Source organism: Trachemys scripta, chromosome 2, assembly GCF_013100865.1.
Source record: "Trachemys scripta elegans isolate TJP31775 chromosome 2, CAS_Tse_1.0, whole genome shotgun sequence".
Lineage (NCBI taxonomy): Eukaryota > Metazoa > Chordata > Testudines > Emydidae > Trachemys > Trachemys scripta.
In genome coordinates, this window is record NC_048299.1 from 119,895,461 (window position 1) to 119,922,868 (window position 27,408).

A 27,408-nucleotide genomic window follows, 5' to 3' on the forward strand; every position below is an offset into this window, starting at 1 on the left:
AAGAATGGGAACAATTCACTAACAATAGTGGGAACAACTAAGCAGGCAGGCTGATACATTATGCTCTGTGTGAGGGAACAGAGCCTGCCTCATGCCTACCTCCAAACACCCCAAAGCCCTGCACCTCCATGCTGGGCGGACTGCAATAGCGAGCGAGAGGGACAGAGTCTCTCTTAGCCCTGGTCTACACTACGAGTTTAGGTCGAATTTAGCAGCGTTAGGTCGATTTAACCCTGCACCCGTCCACACGACCAAGCCTGTTTTATCGACTTACAGGGCTCTTAAAATTGATTTCTGTACTCCTCCCCGGCGAGGGATTTAGTGCTAAAATTGACCTTGTTGGGTCGAATTTGGGGTAGTGTGGACGCAATTCGACGGTATTGGCTTCCGGGAGCTATCCCAAAGTGCTCCATTGTGACCGCTTTGGACAGCACTCTCCACTCAGATACGCTGGCCAGGTAGACAGGAAAAGCCCCATGAACTTTTGAATTTCATTTCCTGTTTGGCCAGCGTGGCGAGCTGATCAGCACAGGTGACCATGCAGAGCTCATCAGCACAGGTGACCATGCAGTCCCAGAATCACAAAAGAGCTCCAGCATGGACCGAACGGGAGGTCCTGGATCTGATCGCTGTTTGGGGAGAAGAATCCGTGCAGGCAGAACTCCGTTCCAAAAGACGAAATGCCAATATATATGCCAAAATCTCCAAGGGCATGATGGACAGAGGCTACAAGAGGGACACACAGCAGTGCTGCGTGAAAGTTAAGGAGCTCAGGCAAGCCTATCAAAAAACGAAGGAGGCAAACAGTCACTCCTGGTCAGAGCCCCATACATGCCACTTCTATGATGAGCTGCATGCAATTCTAAGGTTGCCCCTACCACTACCCCATCACTGTCTGTGGACACCTGCAAGGGGAGAGTCTCACGCAACAGGGACAAGGATTTTGTGGATCAGGAAGATGGGGAGGAGGTTGAGGATAGTGCACAGCAGGCAAGCGGAGAATCCTTTCTCCCCGGCAGCCAGGAACTGTTCATCACCCTGGAGCCAATACCCTCCCAACCCTCCCAAGGCGGGCTCCTGGACCATGAAACACCTCTGGTGAATGTACCTTTAAACAAAAGAAGTGAGAAGGCACCTCTGGTGAGTGTACCTTTGTAAATATAATACAGGGTTTAAAAGCAAGCGTGTTTAATGATTAATTTGCCCTGAAGACTTGGGATGCATTCGTGGCCAGTATAGCTACTGGAAAAGTCTGTTAAAAGTCTGTTAACGTGTCTGGGGATGGAGTGGAAATCCTCCAGGGACATCTCCATGAAGCTCTCCTGGAGGTATTCTAAAAGCTTTTGCAGAAGGTTTCTGGTGAGGGCAACCTTATTCCATCCTCCATGGTAGGACACAAGCCAGTAACAAGTAGTCTGGAATCACTGCAGAACAAAGCATTGCAGCGAATGGGCCCAGGCTTTGGTGGCATTCAAGCAACATCCGTTCTTTATCTCTCTGTGTTAGCCTCAGGAGAGTGATATCATCCATGGTCATCTGGTTGAAATATGGGAAATTTGTTTAAGGGGACATTCAGAGGTGCCCGCTCCTGCTGGGCTGTTTGCCTTTGGCTGAAAAGAAATCATCCCCGCCATCAGCCACGTGGTGGGGGGGAGGCCCGTTCATGCTGAGTTGTTCACGTTTGGCTGACAGGGATCTTCCCTGATACTAGCCACGTGGTGGGGTGTGTGTGTGTGTGTGTGTGAACCAATCATCCCAGAGAATTGGGTGGTGGGGGTTGGGATATGCTGCACATTCACCGTAAAACTGCAGCCCCTCCTTTTAAATGGCCAACCCAATGGGCTTTGCTTGGTATGGGAAAGGAGGGCGCTGCTGTTTGAAACCATTCCCACATGTTATGAAGGTTGAAGAAGCCAAAACCCTTTGCCTTACCATGGCTGCCTGAAAACCGAATTCTGTTGCCGAGCCGAGCGTGTGTGATGTCTCACACCAAACCAGCAGGCACTCAATATAAGAGGCAAAATGCGACCTTGTACCAAAAGCACATGTGCTATGTAATGTGAATCGCTTGATTCAGTGTGAAATAGTCTTCCCTTTGTTCTCTAAAATGTATCTTTTAAAATACTACTCTCCCTTTTTTCCTCCCGCAGCTGCAAATGTGTCTACACTCCCCCTATCATCTCCATCCCAGAGGCTAGCATGGAGTAGAGGGCGAAAAAAACGCACTCGCGAGGACATTTTCTCAGAGCTCATGCAGTCCTTCCGCACTGAAAGAGCTCAGCAGAATGCGTGGAGGAAAACAATGGCAAGAGTCTAGTAAAGCGTTAAATGAACGCGATGAGAGGAGGGAGGAGCACGGTGAGAGGTGGCAGGATGCAATGCTGAGGCTAATGGGGGAGCAAACTGACATGCGCAGGCGTCTGGTGGAGCTGCAGGAAAGGCAGCAGGAGCACAGACTGCCGTTGCAGCTCCTGTATAAACGCCTGCCCTCCTTCCCAAGTTCCATCCACCACCCCAACCGGTGCTTTGCTCCTCACCCACCCCTCCCGGACTACCTTGCGAGTTTTCCCCCTATTTGTGTGTTGAATTAATAAAGAATGCATGATTTTGAAACAATAATGACTTTATTGCCTATGAAAGTGGTGATCGACGGGGGAGATGGGTTGGCTTACAGGGAAGTAGAGTCAACCAAGGGGGCAGGTTTTCATCAAGGAGAAACAAAGAGAGCTGTCACACCATAGCCTGGCCAGTCATGAAACTGGTTTTCAAAGCTTCTCTGATGCGCAGGGCGCCCAGCTGTGCTCTTCTAATTGCCCTGGTGTCTGGCTGCGCGTAATCAGCCACCAGGCGATTTGCCTCAACCTCCCACCCCGCCATAACGGTCTCCCCCTTACTCTCACAGATATTGTGGAGTACACAGCAAGCAGCAATAACAATGGGAATATTGGTTTCACTGAGGTCTAACCGAGTCAGTAAACTGCATCATTGAGCTTTTAAACGTCCAAAGGCACATTCTACCATCATTTTGCACTTGCTCAGCCTATAGTTGAACTGCTCCTACTACTGTCCAGGATGCCTGTGTATGGCTTCATGAGACATGGCATTAAGGGGTAGGCTGGGTCCCCAAGGATATCTATAGACATTTCAACATCCCCAATGGTAATTTTCTGGTCTGGGAAGTAAGTTCCTTCCCGCAGCTGTTCAAACAGACCAGAAGGTGTGAGTGTTATGCGCCTTTCCCGGCCATCGCACTTTGATGTCAGTGAAACATCCCTTGTGATCCACCAGTGCTTGCAGCACCATTGAAAAGTACCCCTTGAGGTTTATGTACTGGCTGCCAAGGTGGTCCAGTCTGTCTATCGCCCCACCACAGCTAGGGAACCCCATTGCTGCAAAGCCATCCACTAAGACCTGCACATTTCCCAGAGTCACTACCCTTGATAGCAGCAGCTCGGTGATTGCATTGGCTACTTGGATCACAGCAGCCCCACTCCAACTTGATTCCCGACTGACCTGTAGCTGTCTGGCATTGCAAACTTCTAGAGGGCTATCGCCACTCGCTTCTCAACTGTGAGGGCTGCTCTCATCTTGGTATTTTTGCGCTTCAGGGCAGGGGAAAGCAAGTCACAAAGTTCCATGAAAGTGCCCTTATGAATGTGAAAGTTTCGCAGCCACTGGGAATCATCCCAGACCTGCAACACTGTACAGTCCCACCAGTCTGTGCTTGTTTCCCAGGCCCAGAATCGGTGTTCCATGGCACGAACCTGCCCCATTACCACCATGATGTCCAAATTGCCAGGGCCTGTGCTTTGAGAGAAGTCTGTGTCCATGTCCTCATCACTATCGTGATCGTGCTGTCGTCGCTGCCTCGCCTGCTTTTGCAGGTTCTGCACATACTGCAGGATAATGCATGAGGTGTTTACAATGCTCACAGGAGCAGCGGTGAGCTGAGCGGGTTCCATGCTTGCTGTGGTATGTCGTCTGCAGGACAGCAGAGTTGCAGCGGAAGCGGTGGCTGACGACGGATGCCACAAGAATAGATATTTATACAGAACGACGAGAGGACCTACGAGGTGGATTCATGGCACCAGGAGAGCAGAGTTGCAGCGGAAGTGGTGGCTGATGACAGATGCCACGAGAATGGATATTTATAGAGAACGACAAGAGGACCTGTGAGGTGGATTCATGGCGCCAGGAGAGCGGTGGATGACGACAGTTAGCAGTCCTACTGCACCGTCTGCTGACAGCAGCATCCAGGACACAGCAGCAGTGGTGATGGTGAGCTGAGCTGAGCAGGCTCCATGCTTGCCGTTGTATGGCATCTGCACGGAAAAAAGGCACGAAACGATTGTCTGCCGTTGCTTTCACGGAGGGAGGGGCGACTGACGACATGTACCCAAAACCACCCGCAACAATGTTTTTGCCCCATCAGGCATTGGAAGCTTAACCCAGAATTCCAATGGGCGGCAGAGACTGCAGGAACTGTGGGATAGCTACCCACAGTGCACCGCTCCGTAAGTCAATACTAGCCACGGTAGTGAGGATGCACTCCGCGGACTAAATGTGCTTAGTGGGGACATACGCAATCAACTGTATAAAATCAATTTCTAAAAATCGACTTCTATAAAATCGACCTAATTTCATAGTGTAGACATACCCTCAGTTTGATTAATGATCTTGATGATAAAGTGTAGCAATTTGGAAAGTATGCCAGTGTCTGTCTTTGTCATCATCATGGTTCTGGAATTTGGGTAACGTAGAGTAAAGTTCTAACTTGTTTTCCCAGAGATAACTGGAATACATGGTGCTTTCCTAGTAATGGCTGGTTTCAGATCTCCTGGATTTGGCAGAGAGGTTTTGTCAGACACAATAGGTTTCTGCAGGGACCATACTTTAGGTGTTGGACCTGGTGGATACAACGCTGAGTATTCCCTTGCAGCTAACAGCCGATTACTTCTGTCCTCTTCAAAGGCTTGGAAAGCTCTGAGTGTTGTATGTCGCCATGCTGATCTATTTGACACACCTTTTTTAAGATCATCCGGTTTTATTGCATTAAAGTGTATGCTGTTTTTGATAATGTCCTTGTAGCGCTTTCCCCCACCCGCTCCGGGAGTCGTTACCGTGGTGCGTTGAATCGCTGCTACCAGGGCTATGGGCGCGTGCTCATCATATCTACGTTCTTGCGGACTATCCCATATATCTTCCTCCCAAGTTTCTCAGGGGTCCCATATTTTTTCCTCCCAGTCTGGGCTTTCTCCATAGAAAATTTTTTTCGAAGTCGATGTTCAGGCATCTTCAGGTATCTGGGTAATAACACTTGTTTCAATTGAGGATGGCCTGTTCAGTAGTTGGCTGAAGTGTTCAACCCATCTCTGTTCCATGCCATGTTTGTCTTTGAAGATTCTCCTGCCATCAGACTTCATGAGTGAACCTGTGCCCACCTTTGAAGGTCCATAGACTAGCTTCAAGGAATCAAAGAACTTCTTTGTTTCATTTGTTTCTGCATACATTTGAATGTCTTCTGCTAACTTCTCCCACCATTTATTCTGTGTTGAGCGTAGTAGTCTTTGTGTCTTGCTTTGCAGATGTTTGAATCTGTCTTTCAGGCGGACTGAGTATCATTTTGCCTGTTTTCAAAAGCCTCACTTTTTCATTCAAGAGTACTATGATTTCCTTATCATTTTCATCAAACCAGTCACGGTGAGCCCTTTTCTTCCATCTGGGGATGTCAGTTGCAGTTTTTTGTACTGTCTCTGAATTCCTCCCATGAGACAAGGTTGGTTTCTAGTGCACTTTGTAGCTTGTCTCGGTAGGATGCATGGTTTAATTTAGCAATATCAGGGGACATCTTGATGGTTTTGGGGCATTTCAGGCATGTGAGTACAATATGTAAATTCAGTATTGACCTAATCATTCTATCATCTGTCCAGCATTCTGCTCCTCGCCTGGCTCTGGTGATCCTGACATCCCTTATGTTACAATGTAGGGGTATGCTTACCCTGCTGAATATACATGCGTCATCTTCCTCCAGGGTACCAATGGACCTTTTCTATGAACTTCCACCTTTGTGCCCCTACAGATAGTGGAAGTTCGTTGTTCAGCAGGCCCCTCTATTTATCTGTGGGACGGAGGTATGCATCGGGGAGAAGCTGTAGTGGTGTTGATGGTGGAGATGCACTGGCGGTTATGGAGGCTATTTCCTTGTGGGTATTTTGTAATCTTATAGCTTCTCTAACCAAGTCAGGTGTGGGTGCCCCATCCCACTGAGCTCGGTTGGCTCTGTACTGCATCAGGGTTCACCAGGCTAGTTGGCAAACCTCATTATCAGTTAGCTCTCTCTCTTTCCCCTCATCCTTCTGCCTAGAGGTGTCGGCCTGATGTTGCCGGAGATCTGGGTATACCCAGTCCCCCTGCCGATCCCATCCCCTCCGGAACGACCCCTAGCATATCCTCCCCAGGACCCAGTAATCCTTTTGTATCACTTTCGTTCATATATGTAACCGCTGGTTCTATTGCCGCCACATAAGAGACCCTTTCTTTCTTTATGGTGGGTTGTGGTCAGAGTAAGTAGTTATTTGTTGGACCAATCCCCTTAGCTCCCCTAGGTTAGCTGGGTGGTTATCCTGCCAAACTGCAAGTTTACCAGAATAATAGGGGGCCAAAGAGGCAGCGCCACCCCTTAAGGACTGGTCAATGAATGCTAGCTCATCTATCGGGGTGGCACCATCAACTGCTACCAGACCAGCCATTACTTGCATCAGAGCCCATCGGGTTAAATAATTCTTGGGGTCCTCATTAGGCTCCTGGATGGAGGCCACAACTTGTGCTATAAAATTATGCCTGCCTGTCTGTTCCCCAAATGTTGTCATTAGACCCTGGATACCGACGTCCTTGGTGACTTCCAACCTCTTAATTTCCAAGGCCGCACATACCCCTATGAGTCGGTGGACTTCCAAGGTAGTTAGCCCCTCCCTTGCTGCAAGTAAAAATGCGTTGGTACACCGTCTAGAAAAGGTGTCTCGCTTCAGGGTCCCCAAATGTTCAGCAATCTCCTTTAAATCGGTGGCCGATACTGGAACTGTGGTAATGATTGTGCTTCCCCCCACCCGCTCCAGGAGTCGTTACTGTGGTGCGTTGAATCGCCCCTACCAGGGCTATGGGCGCGTGCTCATCATATCTACATTCTTGCGGACTATCCCATATATCTTCCTCCCAAGTTTCCCTGGGGTCCCATATTTTTTCCTCCCAGTCCGGGCTTTCTTTGGGCAAGTTTTGATCCCGTTATCCTGCTGTGACTGCTGCAACTTGGCAAGTTTCGAAGCCTAGCTTCTGCTTAAGCTGCTTGATAATGGATTCGTAGTGGTTATGGTTTGCAGGAGCTCAGCCTTGTTCTAACATTAATTTCTTCACCATGCCCTGTAGGACTTGTTTTTTTTTTTAATATTTTATTTTTTTCCTCTACCTGTTCCAATAATTCCTTCTCCCTTGCTTTTTAGTTCCCGTACAGTATCTTTAAGCCTGTCCAATTGTCCGTGGACCCCTGTAGTTAATACTTTCCATTTATCTGTGTCTTGTTCACTCGCGCTGAGCTTTTCACACAGTGTAGTATTTTCTGCTTGGCAGTTTGCCAGCCAGAGAAACGCCTCATTACAGGCTTCCCACAATAGACAGAGTGCAGCCGAATCCTTTTTTATTGGGATTGAAGGTTTATAAATCAACAAATATTTTGTCAATTTGTCTTCCAAATTGGCTATGGTGTGGACATCTGCTATTGCGTGTTCCGTCCATGGGCTATGGCCAAATTTCTGCAAAATTTGTAAAAAAAAAAAAAAAAAAAAAAAAAAAAAAAGGGGGGGGGGGGGTAATCTCTTGTACACACAGCAGCTTTTTCAGCTTCGCCTGAGCATCGTCCTTAGGGGACTCCTTTCGTCTGAACATTTTGTATTTAAGGTCTTTGGTTGGTTTATATTTCTAATCATTCTAAGATTCTGTGTGCCTGTGCTTGGTTCGTGGCTTACAACAACCCTTTTTTCATCTCTGTTGCCTGTGCCAGTGCCGGGGCTTACAAATTTAACCCGTTCTGGGCCAGAGGGAGAGATGCTAAGCCTCCCTCTTTATCACTCGACCTATTACCACCGAGGGTTCATACACCAAGCATAAAAATCCCTCCCAGAATCAGAGCGAGAAACACTAAGTTCTCCTCTTGTGCCCAGTCTTGCTATGGCTAAGGGTGTATGCACCGAGGCTATTTCAGGTTGGAGCGAGGATCTACTACTGCCCGACCCTACTACAATTGGGAGCATACCCACCTCCAATTATTTTTCCCCAGCAACCCGGGCTGGAGAGAGGAATGCTAAGCCTTTCTCCTATTTCTCAGCCCTGCTACGACTGAGGGCGTGTATACCTTTTAACCATCAAAATTTTCAGGTCATAGAATATCAACAGTGAAGACAATATTAACCACAAATGGTTCCCTCTTTACTGCCTGGTATCTCTATGATGGGGTGTGCACACCTGAATGATCACTTTTAAGTTTATGGTATACCTTTTTAGCAGTATTTTCAACAATTACAGAGCATATTCTTCACCTTTGCATTCTCCACCAAAAATGTTATGCTTATACAAAGCACATGAGGTCTTTTATAGGGGAGAAGGCATGCCACATTTATTGAGAATACAGCAGTTAGCATATGCTTTTCAGTCACACACTCACACACACCATGCACACAGTCCCACCAGTTGATGTAATAGTTACCAGTCCAGAGTCTGGATCAATCTAGTGGCCAGCCAGATTGGTCGCAGAGGGGAGCCGGGCTCTGTCGGTCGCAATCCGATGCTCCTGGAGTTGTTGGCAAAATGAACCCAAAGTTCCATGGCAAAGCACCCTGTTCTTATAGTTCTTTCTTTTCGTTGAAGTCTATGGATTTTGCTGTGTCATTTTATGACCGGTTACTCCTTAATTGGTGTTATCTTTTCATGGCTTCTTTCATTCCAAAACACCTCCGGGAGGGTCATCCTGTCCTGGTTTCGATTTAATTAATTATCTTGTGTTTAAGGGTGCTAGCCTCCATCTCAGGGTCATCAATCTGCCCTTTCTCAATCATGGATGCGCATTGATGGTTCTCTGGCGTTAATAAGTCTCGTTAAGTCTCTCCTCCCTTGATCATCTGTCTTCAGCAATGGCCTTCACACCTTATCTTTTCCTGATGTAGACATTTCTCATTCACACAAACAGTTCTTTGCAGAGACTTTCCAAAGGTAACAAATAGCAGTGTTTTATGTTGAACAAGAAAGGCATCGTAAAATAGACCTTACTAAATCTTGTAACTATCTTTTCCCACATTGGGGCCTGGGCCTCCAACATTCCTCTAATTTAATTAACATAGACACAGACAAGATCCTGTCTCTGACTTACAAGACATGAATAAAAAGAAAATGGCTAATACTAGTATCCACTATCCTATTCATTTATTCTAATACCTTAATTCTTACTATAATACATACAATGTATATAGTCAAAACATAATCAATTATATAGCACAGTACCCATGGTACAACACAGTGCAATCCTAAAAAGGGCTTCCCTGTCGCCTGGGGTGTTGCCAAGCTTCCTTACTACCCTTGGGTCAGTGATGGGCGGCCAATGTCCCAGGCCGCCTGTGTGCAGGCTTGTGGCTATGACTGCCAGTAATCATCTTCACCTGTTGCTTTGCCACTCCCCCATTGCTACAGGACTTTTGAAGAGAGATGTGCATGAATGACGTGTGTGAGGTTGATTAAAATGGGAATCATTGCACTGGGACAATCCCATTCTCTCAGCTGCTGAAGCTTGGCCCAGTGGCACAAAGGCAGTTACAACTGGAGGGTTCTTTAGCTGCAGTGGATAGCCATGACTTCTATAGTGCCCCGTCGTGCCTTTCACCTTCCACAATGCATTGTTGCACTGCTTTTCAAGCTGTTGGACCACTATATGGTCTCTTCTGCCTTGGCTACCAGAGCAGTCTTTGTATGCTTGGGAGGGCAATCCTTAAATCACCGTCAGTTTTCACACTTCCGGTTACCCTCACCAGGTTTAGCCAGCATGCCGAGGCAGTTTATCAGGGTGTGGCCGCTGTCGCATACTTACAGCTACTTGGAGCTAGTGAGAGCTGAGTGTACAGTGAGGAACAAAGAGGAAAAGAACCACTCAATATCCCTTGTCTGTGTATACATGCACAATAACACTCTCAAGACCTACCTCCTATGGCACATTAGGCTGAAATTATGTATCTGGACCTTGTAATTGTGTGGCACTATCCATCCCAAGACTTCTCCTCTTCATTACTCTTTCAAGCCTAGTATACTTTAATCAATGTAATGTCCCTTATGGGGTTTAATTTGATATTAAATTCAATTTATTTTACTCTGACTCAAAACTTGCAGTGTCCTTCAGATGTTACTGTTCATAAAATCATAGAATCTCAAGGTTGGAAGGCACCAACCCCCTGCTCAAAGCAGGACCAACACTAAATCATCCCAGCCAGGGCTTTGTCAAGCCGGGCCTTAAAAACCTCTAAGGATGGAGATTCCACCACCTCCCTAGGTAACCCATTCCAGTGCCTCACCACCCTCCTAGTGAAATAGTGTTTCTTAATATCCAACCTAGATCTCCCCCATTGCAACTTGAGTGCATGTATAACTGCATTGTAGCTGTTGGGGAGCAGTTGTAGATTTTGACAGCAGGAGAGTAGGGAGCCATTTATGTCAGTTGATACTGTCAAAGGGTTGCATTTACTCTTTCTCTCTCCCTTTTGGGGAACGGCAGAAGTGAATTTAAATTTGACAGTATATGTTTACCCCACCATACCCTACCCAATATCTGCCTCTAAATTGTTAGCAATAGATATATTAGCTTAATATTTCTGCTACAATGAAATCTGTGGTGTGAACAGGGGCAGAGTTAAGATTGTTTATCATTTATGTAATCTTATTTGTGATTTTTTTTTTTTTATAATCCGTAATGTTTTTATCTCATTTTCTGCTCTAAGAATTAAACTCTTCATTTCATTAATCATTTCCTTAACCCTTTTATTGGTTTGTTTTGCCTTAAGTGCCTTCAATTTTTGGATCTCTGGGAGCATTCACTCAGCTAAAGAGTTGGTGACCCTTTGATTTTGGAACACCTCTTCTGTATTTATTCTCAGAGATTTCTTCACTTGTGTTCAAATTATTTCTCAACATTTGCAGTAGTTTATATAATGGACAGTAATCAGGATTCTTTTTCCTGGAAGATAGCCGTAACAATTTTGGACTTGCTTTTGATAAGTGGCAGGCTAATAGGTTAATGTCACTTATATTACGCATCACACATTATATTTTTGCTAATCATTTATATCTAATTTAGGATTCTGGCGACAGGTATTCCTGAGTATGGCTTTTTAATAAACCCCAAGAAGACCATGATGAATTTTCATGTTGATGAGGATATCCCAGGATGTTCCAAATTTAAACAGTTACCATATTGCGGTGTGATCCCATGGTGTGGGTTGTTACTAGATATACAGACACTTGAGGTTTACTGTGACTACTCCAGGTAAATATGGATACTGGTTAAACTTCCTAGTATAAATTAATATGTACTGAGATGCACAAGAATATTGTTTTTGCTAATGATATAGGTGAGTCCACAACAAAATGAGTCTGATCAGCTCTGCTTCCCATACAATGAATGAGAACATTCTCTTGTGCAATAAGAGGCCTTTGTCATCACTCCACTCTAGTTTAATATTTCAAATCCAACTCAGTCAGTAGTGGTTTCTAAAAAATGCATCTGATGGTCTGTAGTTCAGTTTCAAGTGGACAGATGTCTATAACACCACAACCTCATAGCCTCAGGTGGTATTGCAGGACATCTTGCTGACATTCTGAATGAAAGAACTAAGGATTGAATGGGCTATGGAACTTGATTAATTTCCTGTGGATTATTGGGGACTAAACATGCTACACTCCAGTGATATTCCCCTAGTGGGGCTAAATCATATTGATTGAACTGTATCATGGAAAATTATAGTGGTACCTTCCATGTGTGTACCTGATCTCTGGGAAAACGTTGGTTTCTAAGCTTGTCAGTCAGGCACTTTTCGTCATCAAAAATCATATGAAAAAGATTATGGTTCTGTTTCTACGCTACCATTTTTGTGGGTGTATATGTGTGCACACACACTGTGTGTATATATTTTTTTGTTCATGGTTGGCACTGTTAATTTTTTTTTCTTTAAGGAGAGAATATACACCCATGGGAACTGTATCTTGTGAAAAAGGAGGCGGTCACAAGATGTGAACCAGTGTTTTAACAGTAGGCATGGAGGAAGAATGGTGGACTTCAGAAATATTTATAGATGGCAAAGTGAAAGGTTTGGTGAAAGCCTAGTTTCAAGGAGAGAAAAATGGAGGGTAATCAAAGATAACTTCAGGGTTGCTAACTAGAGTGACTGGTAGGATAGTGGAATTGTCATCTGTGATAGAGAGAGAATTGCTTAAGTAGCTTGGGAAGAGAACTTTAAAATAGGACTGATGCAGGGCATTTTCTTGGCGGTCCCTTCCTTGCTATGTCTCTTATAAGAGTGCTCTGTATGTAAATAAATAAGGTGCCAGTAGATGGCACTCAAGAAGATGAAAAATTATTCCTGGATTTTGTAGGATAAGCAAAGCTTGTTGATGGGCTCAGCAAATGGCTTCTTCTGTGCAGCTGTTTACATGGTGCTCTTAACACAATGCAAGCAAAGAAACTCTTGACACTATGGACCCACGTGCTGTGGGAGTATTGGTGGTAGGGAGAAGGGATGGGGTGGAGGAACTTATAGAACTTTGGAATGCCTCCTGAGAACGTCTTTGAGTCAGATGGGCTTCACTTAGGATGCTAATCCTCTTTTATTTTTAAGGGCCATCAGGGACCACTATAATCATCTAGTCTGACTTCCTACCTAACTTAGGCATGGAATTTCACCCAGTAATTACTGCAGCAAATTCAAAGTTGGTTGAGATAAAGTCTGTCTTTTAGAAAGACATCCGTTTTTGATTTAAAGATTTCAATGAATGGAGAATTATCCCGTTCCAATGGTTAATTACCCTTAAAAAAATTGCACCTTATTTCTAGTGTGAATTTGTTTCATCTTTCACCATTGGACCTGTTGTGCCTTTGTCTGCTAGATTAAAGAGCTCTCTCCTATCAGAAATCTTATCCTCATGTAGGTATTGTAGACAGTGATCAAGTAACCTCTTAATCTTCTTTTTGATAAGCTATATAGATGGAGCTTTTAAAGTCTCCCGCTGAAAGGCAACTTTCCAGATCTTGAATTCAAGATCATTCAAGCTATTGTCTAAACCCTCTCCAATTTTTCAATATCTTTTTAAGTATGGACACCTGAGCTGGTCACAGAATTCCAGTAATAGGTTCACTGTGCTAATGCCTTACACAGAGATAAAATAACCTCCCTTTTTCTACTTGATATTCCCTTCCTTATACATCCATGGGAGTGCATATTGTAAGTACGGCCTATGTTCTTTGTTCCTAGATATCAGGGCCAGCGCTTTCATTTAGGCGACCTAGGCGGTTGCCTAGGGCACCAGGATTTGGGGGGGGGGCAATTCTGCGGCGGGGGGTCCTTCTGCACTCCGGGTCTTCGGCAGCAATTCTGCGGCAGGTCCTTCACTCACTCTGGGACCTGCCACCGAAGTGCCCCAAAGACCGGGAGTGCGGAAGGACCCCCCGCTCCCCCAGCCGCAGAATTGCTGACGACGACCGGGAGCGCGGAAGGACCCCCACCTAGGGCGCCAAAAACCCTGGCGCCGCTCCTGCTAGATATATATCCTAGGTCATATTAAAATGCATGGTCTGTATAAGTGACCTGTTGTCCTTTTTATTTATCACTGATTCTTGTGTTGTCAGCAAACAATTAACTAGAAAAAAATGTAAATTCATTGCTTATAACGATAGTGAATATTACTGCCCCAAAACAGATCCCTGCAGGACCCATTGCAAACATCTCCATTGGATGATCATTTCCCATTTACTTTTTGGCACCTCTGACTACTCCTTTAATAATAGTAAATAATACAATCTGTATAGAATAAAAAGGGAAGAGCTAGTCAGAGTGCAAGAAATGGCTTCAGGAGGGGCTGCTGAAAGTCCTGAGGATAAAAGAACCTATACTGGAAATAGAAATGGGAGCGGGGGAGGGTTGTGAACACAAATATTCAGGATAATTTAAGGAAGAAAATATGGGGAGCAAAAAGGCAAAATGAGTCATCATAGCAAATCCCAAAGGGATGTAGCCTCTTTGCAGCTCGAGCTCTACCTGGATAGATCGCTAATTAGGCTCAAAGAGGTAAGGGGCAACAGGAAGGGCAGTTATAAGTATATCAAAGGAAAAAATACTAGTAGCAATAGGATGATTGTACATCTATTTTAATCTTTTTCTACCATTTATGGAGTTTACAGAAATAATCATGTTAAAACTGTATTGTTTTTCCTCTTGTCTTTGTAGTTATGCCTGTACTTCTATCAGGTCAAGTCTTGCCTTCAATTCAAGCAACACAGCAGGGAAAAACATGAAATACAAACTTGTCACAGTCTTGAAGCTGAAATGTCATAGTTTATTTCTCAATTTACAGGTGAAAATTGAAAACTAAATACTTTAAATTTTTTTTATTTAGTGTTTCCAAAGTAATTTTAAATGTCCTTAGTTCTGACACTTAGTCTGATTGTACAAAATGCTGAGCATATCCTGGAGGTGCTGAAGTTACCGAAAATTGAGGATGCTCAGCACTTTGCAGAATTGTGTGAATATGTGGTTATAGGAATTTTTCAAGGGTGGTATAAAATCTTATTTCCCCGTGGTCCAATCCCAGGCTGTTTGATTTGAACAAAACATACATTTTTAGAAGCACTCTAATATACATTTGTGTAGATTTATCCTTTTTTTGTATCTTTTATTCTAGGTCAACAGTCTTAGAACAGTTTTCATTAACATTTATAAGATATTTTTGCTGCAGGCCTACAGGTATGTCAATGTCTTCTTCAATAACTCAGAAAATTTCAGTACTGTTACATGCCATGTGAAGGAGCTGTGGATTAGAGAAAAGTAAAGCCATAAAAGTTTGCCTGATAGTTTTTGTATCAAGTTGTAGAATTCTTTCTACAGGTATTAAAATATATCAGCCCATGTAATGTTGAAAGATTCAAGATGTGCCGCTATATGAACTGTATGTTTAGGTTACACTGCATTTTAATAAGTTGATCAGGAAGCAGTTTTGTTTTTAAATATTTTTAAGCATGCACAAGTGACATAAGGAAGAAGAAAGCTGGGATGAAATACTGTTTTGCTCCATTAGGATGACCACAAAACATAATTCATTAACCAAATTGTACTGAGAACTGCATGTCTGGTGCAAAACTGTCAGGACTTTGACCTGTATTCTTCTGGTCCTGATTAAGGTATAATTTCCCCAAACTGCAGTTCCTTAACTGCTGATAATTTTTAATGACTTTATAGCTGAACAAGTGTAGCTGTTCTCAGTGAACATTTGCTGATCATCAGATAAAGTTTATATTTTGGTCAAGGACGAATGTAAATGATTGGTAGTTGACAACCAGCTAAAAAAGAGAGATTTTAATCTTTGTGCTTCACTTTCTGCTCATCTGCATTGGATGTGGGGGAGAGCAAAGTAGAACACAAAAGGATGGAAAGGTCCAAAACCATAGGAATGGGGGCTGTGTAAAAACCAAGTAGCTTGCTACCCATAAGATTGTAGGAGCCTCTCCATGCAAACCATGCATGATGGGGCATGATGATGTTGCCCTATAATTCAGATGAGCTAATACGTCCTGTTTGTAAAATTCTCTTGTCAGTCTGTATTGTTCTCTCCACTGGACCATTCCCTTGCTGGTGAGGGGAGCTGGAAGTAATATTCTTGAAATTGTACTGTATGCCCCAAACTTGCAATTCAGAGCTGATAAACCATGGCTTGTTGTCAATGACTATTTCTTCTTGAATGCCAAAAAGATGTCTTTTTAAACTTTTCTTTGACTTTTTGACTTGTGGATCTAATTCTAATGAGCAGATTTTCTACAAATTTAGAAAAATATTCAGTGGCTATCATATAGGTAGGCCTCCCCTGTTTACACTGATCTAGTGCTTTTCTTTTCCAAGGGCTATCATTAGGGCCCTACCAAATTCACAGCTGTGAAAAATGCATCACAGACCATGAAATCTGATCTACCCTATGATATCTTGCTACTGTAGGGGAAGGGCAGGGCTGGATGCGCCTCAGCCGAAGGCTCTTGCCGTGTGCTGGGCTCCAGTGGCTAGTCCCGGCCGGGCTGGGGAGGGATGGGACTTCCTCTTCCCCTGCATAGGCCACTCCCAGGGCCGGGTCAGACCCACCTCCGGGAACCTCCCCCAACTGCAGGAAGCTGTGCAGCTGCACTGCCTTCAGGCCTCACCTGTAAGGTTGGCTGTGCCTCCCCTCCCCCCCCCCAGAAGAGATGACCCCTCATATCCCGTGACCCTCACTGCTACTGGTGGCAGCACTGGCTTTAGTGCCCCTGCCAGCAGCAGTGCAGAAGCAAGGGTGGCAATCCCTACAATAGCTTTGCGATCCCCCATGACTCCTTTTTGGGTCAAGGACCCCCATGGTTACAACATCGTTAAATTTCAGATGTAAATATTTGAAACCATTACACTGACTATTTTTAAAATCCTATGACTGTGAAATTGACCAAAATTGACTCTGAATTTGGTAGGGCCCTAACTATCATGTAATGCTGTGGCTGAACGGTTCTTTTAGTTTTATCTTTCTGAAACCAGACTTGCATGATTTACTCTGCATTTTAGGTGAGTTTGTTGGCCCACTACACTGACATTTATGCTTGCTTCCACCATTTATTGAGGCCCTGGTGTCCCTCATGTAACGATTCCAATATGTCATCCTATCTGTGGGCTAGATCCACAAAAGACTTAGACACTTGACTACAAATAATTATTAATAATGATAATTGCCACTTTAGATGTCAAAGTCCTACATATATGCACCACTGCAATCCTCAAAACCCTCACTCAGCTGTCACCAACTCTGTAAGTACCTAAGTTTCTCCCAGTGAGCATGTGCACAGCCATCTCAGACTAGGTGCTTGGGTGCCTACCTCATGCTAAGCCACAATGGGATCCTCAAACTAGGTGTTCCCCTACTTGTCCTGCCTGTGCGGACCAATCCACTGGGCATGCTCAGAGCATGCATAACCCCACTCAAAACAGTAGGTGCTCCTGTTATAACCTTTTGTCCAGTGTCTCGAGCACTCCTGCATGATATGGGAGACCCATGTTCATTTCCCCAACTCCCCCTAATGTTGAAAAGGAATTTGAACTTAGGGTCTTTCCTCTCCCAGGAGAATGCCCTAACCACTGGACTATGGGCTATTCCAGGGCAGGTTTCTCTCAATCTTTCCTATTGAAGTTGTTCCACTTTTTATAAATAGTAACTGTGCATTGGAGCAGTGGGACTAGAACATGGGTCTCATATTCCAGGTGAGTGCCCTAACTCTGGGTTGTAGAAACAACAAAGAGTCTGGTGGCACCTTAAAGACTAACAGATTGTTTTTGTAGATACAGACTAACACGGCTACCCTCTGGGTTGTAGAGTTATTCTCTCTTTTATTGGCCCAAAGATTATTTAATAACGCACAGTGCAGTAGCTAGAGCATTTACCTGATAGGTAGGAAACCCATATTCAAATCCCTTCCCCACATCAGGCAAAAGGGGGAATTGAATCTGGGGCTCCCAAATCCCCAGGTCAATGCTGTAACCACTGTGCTAAAAGTTATATGGGGGCAGTGGTGATACCAGCATTTACTAACTACGTCTAGTGAGGAGAACTACTGCACCAACTATCTTCTGCTAGTGTAAATTTTTCTAGCTCTATTGAGTACTACTGCTTCTGTGCTACGTGAGAGATGTGGCCTTTTATTTTCCGTGACAAGAGCAATATACCTTCCCCCCCAGTATTGACTCATTAAACTTGTTTAAGTCTACAGATATCACCATACCTACATTTTTCATACAACTCCATAGGGAAACACCATTCTGTTTCAATAATTCACTCTAATACATCATTCTATTCCATTCTAACTATTGTTTCACTTTGGGAAGCAGCAGGTTTGGGCAGAGCTCAAAGGGCATAGCCCACTTTCAAAAGAACTTGCACAGGTTCTCCCTTAAGTAAGCCATCTTTCCAACACCATTTCAACTTCCTATATGTTTTATGTGGCCTATCTCTGTGGCTGTGGTTTGAGCTAGGAGATTACTTACAATGGATCCGTTAACGTCAAAAGTGTGAAACTCTTACTGTGACACAGGGTCTGGGGTCCCTCCCTAAGCTATATTTCATAACAAGGGAGAGTGGGTAAGAGAAAAATCCAGTCTGCCTACTTGAATGGCCTAAGTCGTAAGTGTTCGATAAATATTTCTGTTCTGTAGTTATATCATATGATGATTATGAAACACTCTCCATTCTGTCGGAGAATAACAGAATTCTCACTTTTTGTTTGGGTACAGCAAGTCAGATGCTTTATTTTCTCTCTATCAATTGCATAGAGGGAGAGAGCTAAGCAGGTCTCTCAACAGGTAAACAATTACAGCAAACATTTATACCTTTTTGTTACAGACAATAATGAGCAACAGCTGCATTTTGTTTATACATAGGTCATTCTGATATCTTGTTTTGCTCACTAATGTAGACTCTTAGTCTACATTCCATATTATCTACACATTATCTGTACAAGGTCGCAACAACTTCTCACACAGTTCTTTCCCACTTGCCTCACACATTCCCCGCTTCTACAAATCTCGTGTTATTAGGGTTACAGTTAGCCTAACTCTTGCTAACGAACTGTCATGTATTGCATCCCCTTCCTGTCAGTTCTTTCTCTGCTTCCACAACCCCCCCCTTTTGTACTACTAGTACAACAAACATTTTCAGATCTCTATTTGCATTAAGTCTACATTCAGATTCTACATTAGATGCTTCAACCTTAGGAGTTTTGATTGGATGTAATGACAATGCATGATGAGCATGGACATGAAAGGTATTACTATTATTATGTTCTTTATAACAACAATAACATACTCCTAACAACAACACAAGCAATAACATTCCCATAGCGATAATATGATGGGGTTGTTGTACAGTCTTAGTCATAAAACACAATACATCATACTTAGTACATAAGGTGGACACTCTATAAGCTGTATGAAAGGCTTACTTTTCAACTTGATATATATATATATTGAAGCATGTGAATTTGCCCTTGTATTTCAGAGATTTTCTGAACCTCTGGTAACAGTGAAAGCAAATTTTGAAATTGATCAGGTACTAAACTAGTCCAGTTAAAGGGTATCTGGAACCTAAGGACTACTTGCAAAATTCTATTTGCAGGCCAGTAAATAATATGATTGCCTGCAGTGGTAATGAGATTAAAATGTATGTCTTGCAATGTGGTGGCTTTAACATACACACAGCTATCATTAGCTTGAAAAAGTAAGTGTCCTGTCAGGGTAGTTCCTTGTCCCCTACCCTCCCAGCAAACGTAGTCATGAAGAGTAACAACTGCTCCTGGCTTCAGTTTATGGATACAATGAAGCTGTGGGGGTTCTAACGTCCATTGACTCCCTAACCCCATCCAAATGTCAGATGTAATCCCAGGAGCACTGACTAAAAATCGATTGGGCATACCAGGAGGTCTAATTTCCCAGATGTCTCGGTGAATTACCCACATGCATCCTCCCCATGGATCCGGCAGGATTCGGTATGTGGGAGCCCCCCCCCCCCCCCAACCGGTCCATATGCTTGGAAGGAGCACTGAGAACGTCTGCACTTCCACCCAGAAAGTCTCCCAAGTATGTCTCCATGGCCACAGATCAGATGGTACTCCTGATGTGTCTGTAAGGGCAGTGGGCCAAGCCTGATGCTCTAGATCATTCCGAATGGCCATTAGCTGGTCATTCAGGAAATCCTGAATTTCTGAACATGCTAGATCCCACTGCAATGCCTTCCCAGCCTCAGTGATATTCAATACCATCTCTATCAGCAACTTCTGGGTCATACAACTAAGGGCGGAAATAACATGTAACTCACCAACTCCAGCCTGTACCTGGGTTAGTTGTGCTCCAGAAACAAGGCCAATGGCCTTCTCTAGTTGCCCCAATTTCTCATCATGTTCTTGGTTTTTTAAAATATTCCAAACTGCTGCTGCACTATTGGCCCCATCCCACAGGGATCCGGTCAAGTCTCTCTTCCTAGAAGAAATAACCCAAGCCCTCTGTTGTGCTAATCTAATGGCAGCCCCCTGTGAGCAATTTGGGTATGTAGAGGTAATCTGGAAACTGGATAAGGGCAATGAAAATTTAACAGTCCCTAGTGTAGTGTTAATGACAGTCCATTGATATCCTAATACATCTCTCTTTGGTGTAGTACTATACCACATCTGTTGGTTGAACACCTTTAGTACTTCCGGGAGGCATTGATATTAATGGCATAAGAAGGGGTGTATTGCAATAAGGTACAGGTCACATTATTAGTCACTGGAATAATTTCTATGCAGGTAAAATTTCTAGTGGCAAAACAAACTCTGGGTATTCGTTTAATCACTAATTGGGTGATCAAATAACAATAAGGGCCTCTCTCATTTAACACAGTGCAAATTTCAGCAACATTCGCTATAGAATGTATCAATTGCAATTACAGATTCTTGGGGTTCACTGGTAGTGATATCATATACTTTTATCTCCACTGATCCATTCAATTGTTCACTTATATGGGATATCCTGAACCTTAAAAATATTTTTTTTAAACAATATTTAAATAAATCACTAAAGTGTGAAGGCCTTAGTCATTGGTTTTATCAAATATATGACATTGTCTGTATTTGGATGTGTTACAGGGGTAATAGTGTAATGGAGGAGATGGCAGGGGCAATGGCAACAAGGTGCCTTTGGTACTTATAATTTAAAATCCAGTTAGGGAGGGCAATACATGCTGAAGGACTTATCCAAAACACAGGGCGCAGCCTGTAGAATAAACCCCAAAATCCAATCAATACCACGTTCCCAAGCATGGGTCCCACAATTTTCTTCCTGCCAGTGTATAATTCTTTGTTTCTTCACCAGGGTCAGTTCTTAATGTCTCTTGTAGTCAGGAATCCCTGGACTTTGTGGTTTCAATGAAGCAAGTGTTCCTTCTTCTCTTTTCCTGAAACAGTGTGGTTTAGCATCATACAAGGGAGAGGTTACTAGCACATCACCTGTAATGGTTTTGCTGCTTCTAGAAAAATCCAAAGGCACAGTAGGTCTGTCAGTGGACAAGGGAGAGGTTACTAGCACTTCACCTTGTCTTTTTTTTTTTTTTTTTTTTCTTTTTCCTGCTGTCCAGAAGGCACAGCAGTGCTAGAAGGAGAATAAGGCTTATCATCAGTCAGAGAGTTCTCCCGAGGTGGAGGGGTCTTTTTACAGTGAGAAGCATGGGTCCAGGCAGGTAGTCCTTGGCTCTTCACAGCCATGTTGGTGGTTAACAGGACTTGGAAAGGGCCTTTCCAGTGTGGAGCCAAAGCAGTCTTTCGTTGATGGACTTTACATAGACTCAATCTCCTTGTTTCAATGAATGGCAGGGCTGCTAGGGTCTTTGGGTAGCACTTCTTTTATCTGTGAGAAAAGAAACCTAACACATTTCATTAATGCCTGGCAGTGTTTTGCAGATCTCATAGTTGCTTTGGCACATTCAGGCCCCCCCTTTTCTTGGCTGTCGGCCAAGTCTTAGCTCTGGGCAGTGTCCTTGGATTGGGCCAGTGTCTTATCTTTGGACTGAGCTTGCTAGCTATTTTTCCAGTTAACTCCTTCTGTTCTTTTTCCTTTTTCCCCTTCTTGGCTTCTTTTAACCTACAAAGGAAACTTCCACTTTTCACTCATACACCTTTTCCAAACAATGAACACATACACATTGCCATTATACAGTACATTAGTCTAATTATTCAATGTATGCCATATACACCCTTCCAGTAAATAACTTCTATACAGAGTTTTGGTGCAACAAACCAGGACAAGCACACCCACTTTTGAGGAGTCCACTTGGTGCAACCTCTGGTGTCCAATAGCTTTCCTCTCTCCCCAGTCCTCTGGCTAGAAATCTGAGGTAGCCTGAAGGATCTCATGAGCAATATGGGAGTGGGTTAACCTTCCATGTCCTTGCTTCCAAAGACTGTTGGTATGCAAATTTTAACAATTTTTCAATTAAAAAAAACTGGCCAATGAAGTTTCTTTTTCTTACTTAAGCAAATATATTAGACTTTAGTATATCACATTTTCCTGATTTATCCAAACACTTGGTATTCCAGGTTGAATAAAACAAGTATGTGCTTTTTGATTTAACCCTTCTATTTAATTTTGAACTAGACTGTCTTACGAAAATATTAAACACAACAATTCTGGCCACAAGTCAAACACCACAAGACAGGACATTGAACACAAAAATAATTCCTATTGTACCAGTAAATGCATGTTACATTGAATGCTGTTCAGCTGGCATCCGTTTTCTCTGATGATCTGAAAGACAAAAGAACAGAGGTCTACCCCTTCTGGGTAGTCAGTCATTGCTTAAAATATTTCCTTTATATACACATACTCTTGTTGATTTTAGACAAAACAGAGGAATTATCCCATATTTCATTGTATTTGTTTCATAGGCAGCCCAGGTGTCAGTGGCTTCTACCTTATTAGTTAGAAAATTGCATTAATACAGATGCTTTCTGGCTTGCTTCCAGATCCAAAGCTATCCACAGCTTAAAGATTCTTACTTAAAAAGGGACAAAATTAACTTTCCCAGACTTTTGATTGCCTTTTACTTCTAACTCCTGCTTTCAAACACACAGTGATCTGAAAAAGACAACACAACCTATATTGGTAGGTTTTCATTTCTTTTATCTCTGCTACAATATACACTGCACATGTTCTGGGGGAAATGCACGTCCTATCCACAATTCAATTTCCACAACGCTAGCCATATCAATTTCTACACAAGGTGTAACTGTTTCTTTTGTGCTTACAAAATCTCCATGCACCCCTAGTAAAGTGACAGCTCGACCACACAGAGCCAGGGGCACTGTCCTCTCTCTTTACCAGCTCTTTTATCTGCTATTTTGTTACCCAAAACCAAATTCAAATCTTTTATTCTCCTGGCTTTGACTACCCTGCTGCAGCCACAACCTTTGGTCTTTAGTTAAAACATTTTAAATCTTGTAAAGCATTAAGTCACCTTAAGAATTAAATCCTAAATACCATATTAAACAACACTAGTTTCCTGTGTCTGGCAAAAGTATTCTCGGTTTTTGCAACTTTAAACAATACCAATTCATCTCAAACTTATAAAACACAGATCCCACAAAAACCAATAATTTATTTGTCCTGGTGCCTGGTTTTCCAATACCAGGTGCAAGGGAGTTAAGTAAGTCGGAATGTCAAAAGATCCGGATTCGGGCCAATCAGTGCCCAGGGCTGGCCAGTCCTGGGTGCAAAGCTGCAACAAGTGTCTCTTCGACATTCTTTTCTGAACACCGGGTAAAGGCCATTTACTTAACATATAATTCAAAGGGCTGTCCTTAGAGGGTTTTACCAGAGACCCACCCATCTGCCTGCTGACACTCTAATAGAGAATTACACAGAGAACAGAGGGAATTATGGCCTAATAGGAGCCTATTACGGGAATTTCTACTAATACTGACCGCTACAGGGGACGGGACAGAAGGATCCCAATTCGACCTCAGAGCTTCATCGCACGCGATGGCTTCCACTCTGAGGAATTACGAATGAGAGGCTCAGTTCCGTCCACACACCTAACGCCCAAATGTATAAGACAGAAATTCATTAACCGGAGTCGCCAGTAACTGTGACTGAAATATCGGGTCCACCTAGCTGAGAGCCAATAACAGCCAGACAGGGATAAGGAAGAGTTGCTTTATTCTGCAGAAGAAAGGAGAGCCTTGCACCTTGGTACAAAGACTCTGTCTTACACACATTTTACCATTCCAATTATTATCCTGGGGATTTGAAATCCCCATGCTTATAATTACTTACTCCTTTCCTTCCACTATGCCCTCAAAGTTTCCAACCTGTTTTCCAATCTCTCTATCTGTTGCCTGCCAGCTTGGGCCCAATCCTGCTTTTCTCGCTGAACCGTCCCTTCCATGGGCACCGGCTTTTTCACTACCAATTTAGCTAGGAGAATGGGCTTCTCAACTAGCCCCCACCCTTCCTGGTCTCTTCCCTTAAACATTCTTACTCACAAGGCTACCCGAGTCCTCCCTCGTGAGGCTCGGCACTTGGGCAAAATGCATGGCCCATTGGCGTTTAACTATTCAATTTTCTCTTGTGGCAAACACACTGCTGTTACAGCATATGCAAACACAAATGGTTAAATTCTGACAAGTCCCTGAAGGACCGGTCCTTGCTTAGCCAGTGCTTCCTTTTCTGCCTGGAAGTCCTGTCTCAAGGCTTGCAACTTGCCCTGGGCGTAGGTTTGAGTTGCTGCCTGGTTCATGATCTATGCTCTTAATTGCTCAATTCTAGTTATAAAGTACACAACTCTTCCCTTTTCTCCAACTTCTCTATTGCCTGCTACGACTGGCGTAGATCCACTGATACCCTTCCCAGTCAACCGGGTGGAGAGAGGAATGCTAAATCCCTCTCCGGTTCTCAGACTTATTGCGGCTGAGAGTAGGCACACTTTCATACTCACACGTACGTCCAGACTGGCCACGTCTTTGTATAACATTCAGAGAAGGTGCTGTGCAATCTCCAACTTGCTTCCTCTCTTGGGAAGGCAGTTCTTTTACACCCTGAGGTCTTCTGGGGCGTCTTTTCAGTGATTCCAGTCCAGGCCAGCTCCTGTGGCTTCTTTAGCGTCCCCAAACCACGCCGGCTCCAGGGTCGCAAAGGCAGACTGTTGGATCTCACTGGACAGTTAAGCTTTGCAAATGTAATCTCAGCACTGTAACTTGTATTGCCTTTGGTTTGACTATGTCTATATTTTTTCACAGCCAGCTGGGGCCGAAAGCAGTTTTTCTTTGCACTTAGCCTGGTCCGCATTGATTCTTGACCTTGAACGCAGATTAACTTTCTCTTTATCTCTGGACCAAGCTGAATTTCAAATTAACCCGTTCCTTTCCTCAATAGACAAATTGCTCCCATTGTGTGTCAGAGGCTTTTTGGTGATTAAAAGCTCCTCTGAGATGTATGATCTTATCTAGATTGAAGGTACCTTCTAGTGGGCATTGCTTAGATGAATTTTCACGCGTGTAATGATTCCAATTCTCTAAATACCTGCAGGTTTTAGGACCATAATGTACATACATGAAATAAGCTGGGGTACCCTTAGGGGGTGAGAGGGAATCCTTAGGCTGTCCCCCCACCCATTTTCCAATCACACACACAGGGAGGATGCCCTGTCGACTCTAGCGGCACATAAACTAAGGATCTCTCCCTACAGGTACTCACACAGGAGAGGCTAACGAGGATGGCCACGACCCTCCTACACCTCCCTTCAGCAAAGAGCGTCGGCTAGTCTCTGAGAGACGGCGCCGCTTACTCTGTTGCATCCAGTGAGATGATCAGACTGTCAGTGGCTCACACGGAGAGGAAAAGGGGAGGGAAGATGGGTTCACACACTCTTAGACCCAGGTAGTCTCCTTGCCGGACGATGCCAGGCCGAGTTAGCCCACCGTGGGTCGGATCTCCTAAAAGATTGTCTAGTTACCGGGCTTGCGTTAGAGTAGTTCTGGTCACGAGCCAAAAGACTTCGCAGAGTACTCTGGGTGTCTTCCGGTAGCACTCAATTCACACTGGTGTACACACACACACACACACACACACACACACACCCCTCCCTACCCCCCAAGGCCTTATTCCAGGTGCTATTCCCAAGTATCTTGATGCATCACTCGAGGTGGTAATAACCCCTCAACACCAGTGCATACCTATGCACCTCGCATATGCATAAAGGGGGTGGCAAACAATTCCCCTATGCCGCTCAGCATCTGACCTTGCTGCACAGTCAATAAGTTCGGATGGCGTGAGCCCAACAGGAACAGATGGCCCCACGGACAGTCCTCCTCCGACACCCCAATAAAGATTTCAAAAGGTCTCCTACCTCTATTGTGGCGCCATGAGGTTCGAAGGGGAACGATCCATAGCAGCTGCCGGTACCTCTGCGGGTGTTGCCATCCCGGACGAGCCCCCAAATTGTCAGAGAATAACAGTTCTCACTTTTTGTTTGGGTACAGCAAGTCAGACACTTTATTTTCTCTCTATCAATTGCATAGAGGGAGAGAGCTAAGCAGGTCTCTCAACAGGTAAACAATTACAGCAAGCATTTATACCTTTTGTTACAGACAATAATGAGCAACAGCTGCATTTTGTTTATACATAGGTCATTCTGATATCTTGTTTTGCTCACTAATGTAGACTCTTAGTCTACATTCCATATTATCTACACATTATCTATACAAGGTCGCAACAACTTCTCACACAGTTCTTTCCCACTTGCCTCACACATTCCTCGCTTCTACCAATCTCGCGTTATTAGGGTTACAGTTAGCCTAACTCTTGCTAACGAACTGTCATGCATTGCATCCCCTTCCTGTCAGTTCTTTCTCTGCTTCCACAATTCCAAGAGTAACTCAAGAAGATATTAAGTATCAGAGGGGTAGCCGTGTTAGTCTGAATCTGTAAAAAGTAACAGAGGGTCCTGTGGCACCTTTAAGACTAACAGAAGTATTGGGAGCATAAGCTTTCGTGGGTAAGAACCTCACTTCTTCAGATGCAAGCGAGGTTCTTCAGAAGTGAGGTTCTTACCCACGAAAGCTTATGCTCCCAATACTTCTGTTAGTCTTAAAGGTGCCACAGGACCCTCTGTTACTTTTTACAGATTCAGACTAACACGGCTACCCCTCTGATACTTAATATCTTCTTGAGTTACTCTTGGAATTGTGGAAGCAGAGAAAGAACTGACAGGAAGGGGATGCAATGCATGACAGTTCGTTAGCAAGAGTTAGGCTAACTGTAACCCTAATAACGCGAGATTGGTAGAAGCGAGGAATGTGTGAGGCAAGTGGGAAAGAACTGTGTGAGAAGTTGTTGCGACCTTGTATAGATAATGTGTAGATAATATGGAATGTAGACTAAGAGTCTACATTAGTGAGCAAAACAAGATATCAGAATGACCTATGTATAAACAAAATGCAGCTGTTGCTCATTATTGTCTGTAACAAAAGGTATAAATGCTTGCTGTAATTGTTTACCTGTTGAGAGACCTGCTTAGCTCTCTCCCTCT

General features: G+C 43.9%; 1 protein-coding gene across 11 annotated transcripts in view; it reads left to right on the forward strand.

Moving 5' to 3' along the window:
* Window positions 1-27,408, forward strand: part of TERT (telomerase reverse transcriptase) — a 129,975-nt gene that overhangs the window by 67,891 nt on the left and 34,676 nt on the right. For 4 of the 11 annotated variants that reach the window (XR_004644579.1, XR_004644580.1, XM_034761485.1 and 1 more), the window contains 3 exons: window positions 11,384-11,572; window positions 14,526-14,652; window positions 14,980-15,041. The exons of 4 other annotated variants lie outside the window; for them this stretch is intronic. Coding sequence is in view for 5 of the 7 variants with exons in the window: in XM_034761485.1 (XP_034617376.1) it covers window positions 11,384-11,572; window positions 14,526-14,652; window positions 14,980-15,041 (378 nt within the window). In the remaining 2 variants the exon portion in view is untranslated. Of the gene's footprint in view, window positions 1-11,383; window positions 11,573-12,258; window positions 12,430-14,525; window positions 14,653-14,979; window positions 15,042-27,408 lie in introns of those variants that run through there. 3 more of the 11 variants (XM_034761490.1, XM_034761486.1, XM_034761487.1) reach the window with 3 other exon arrangements.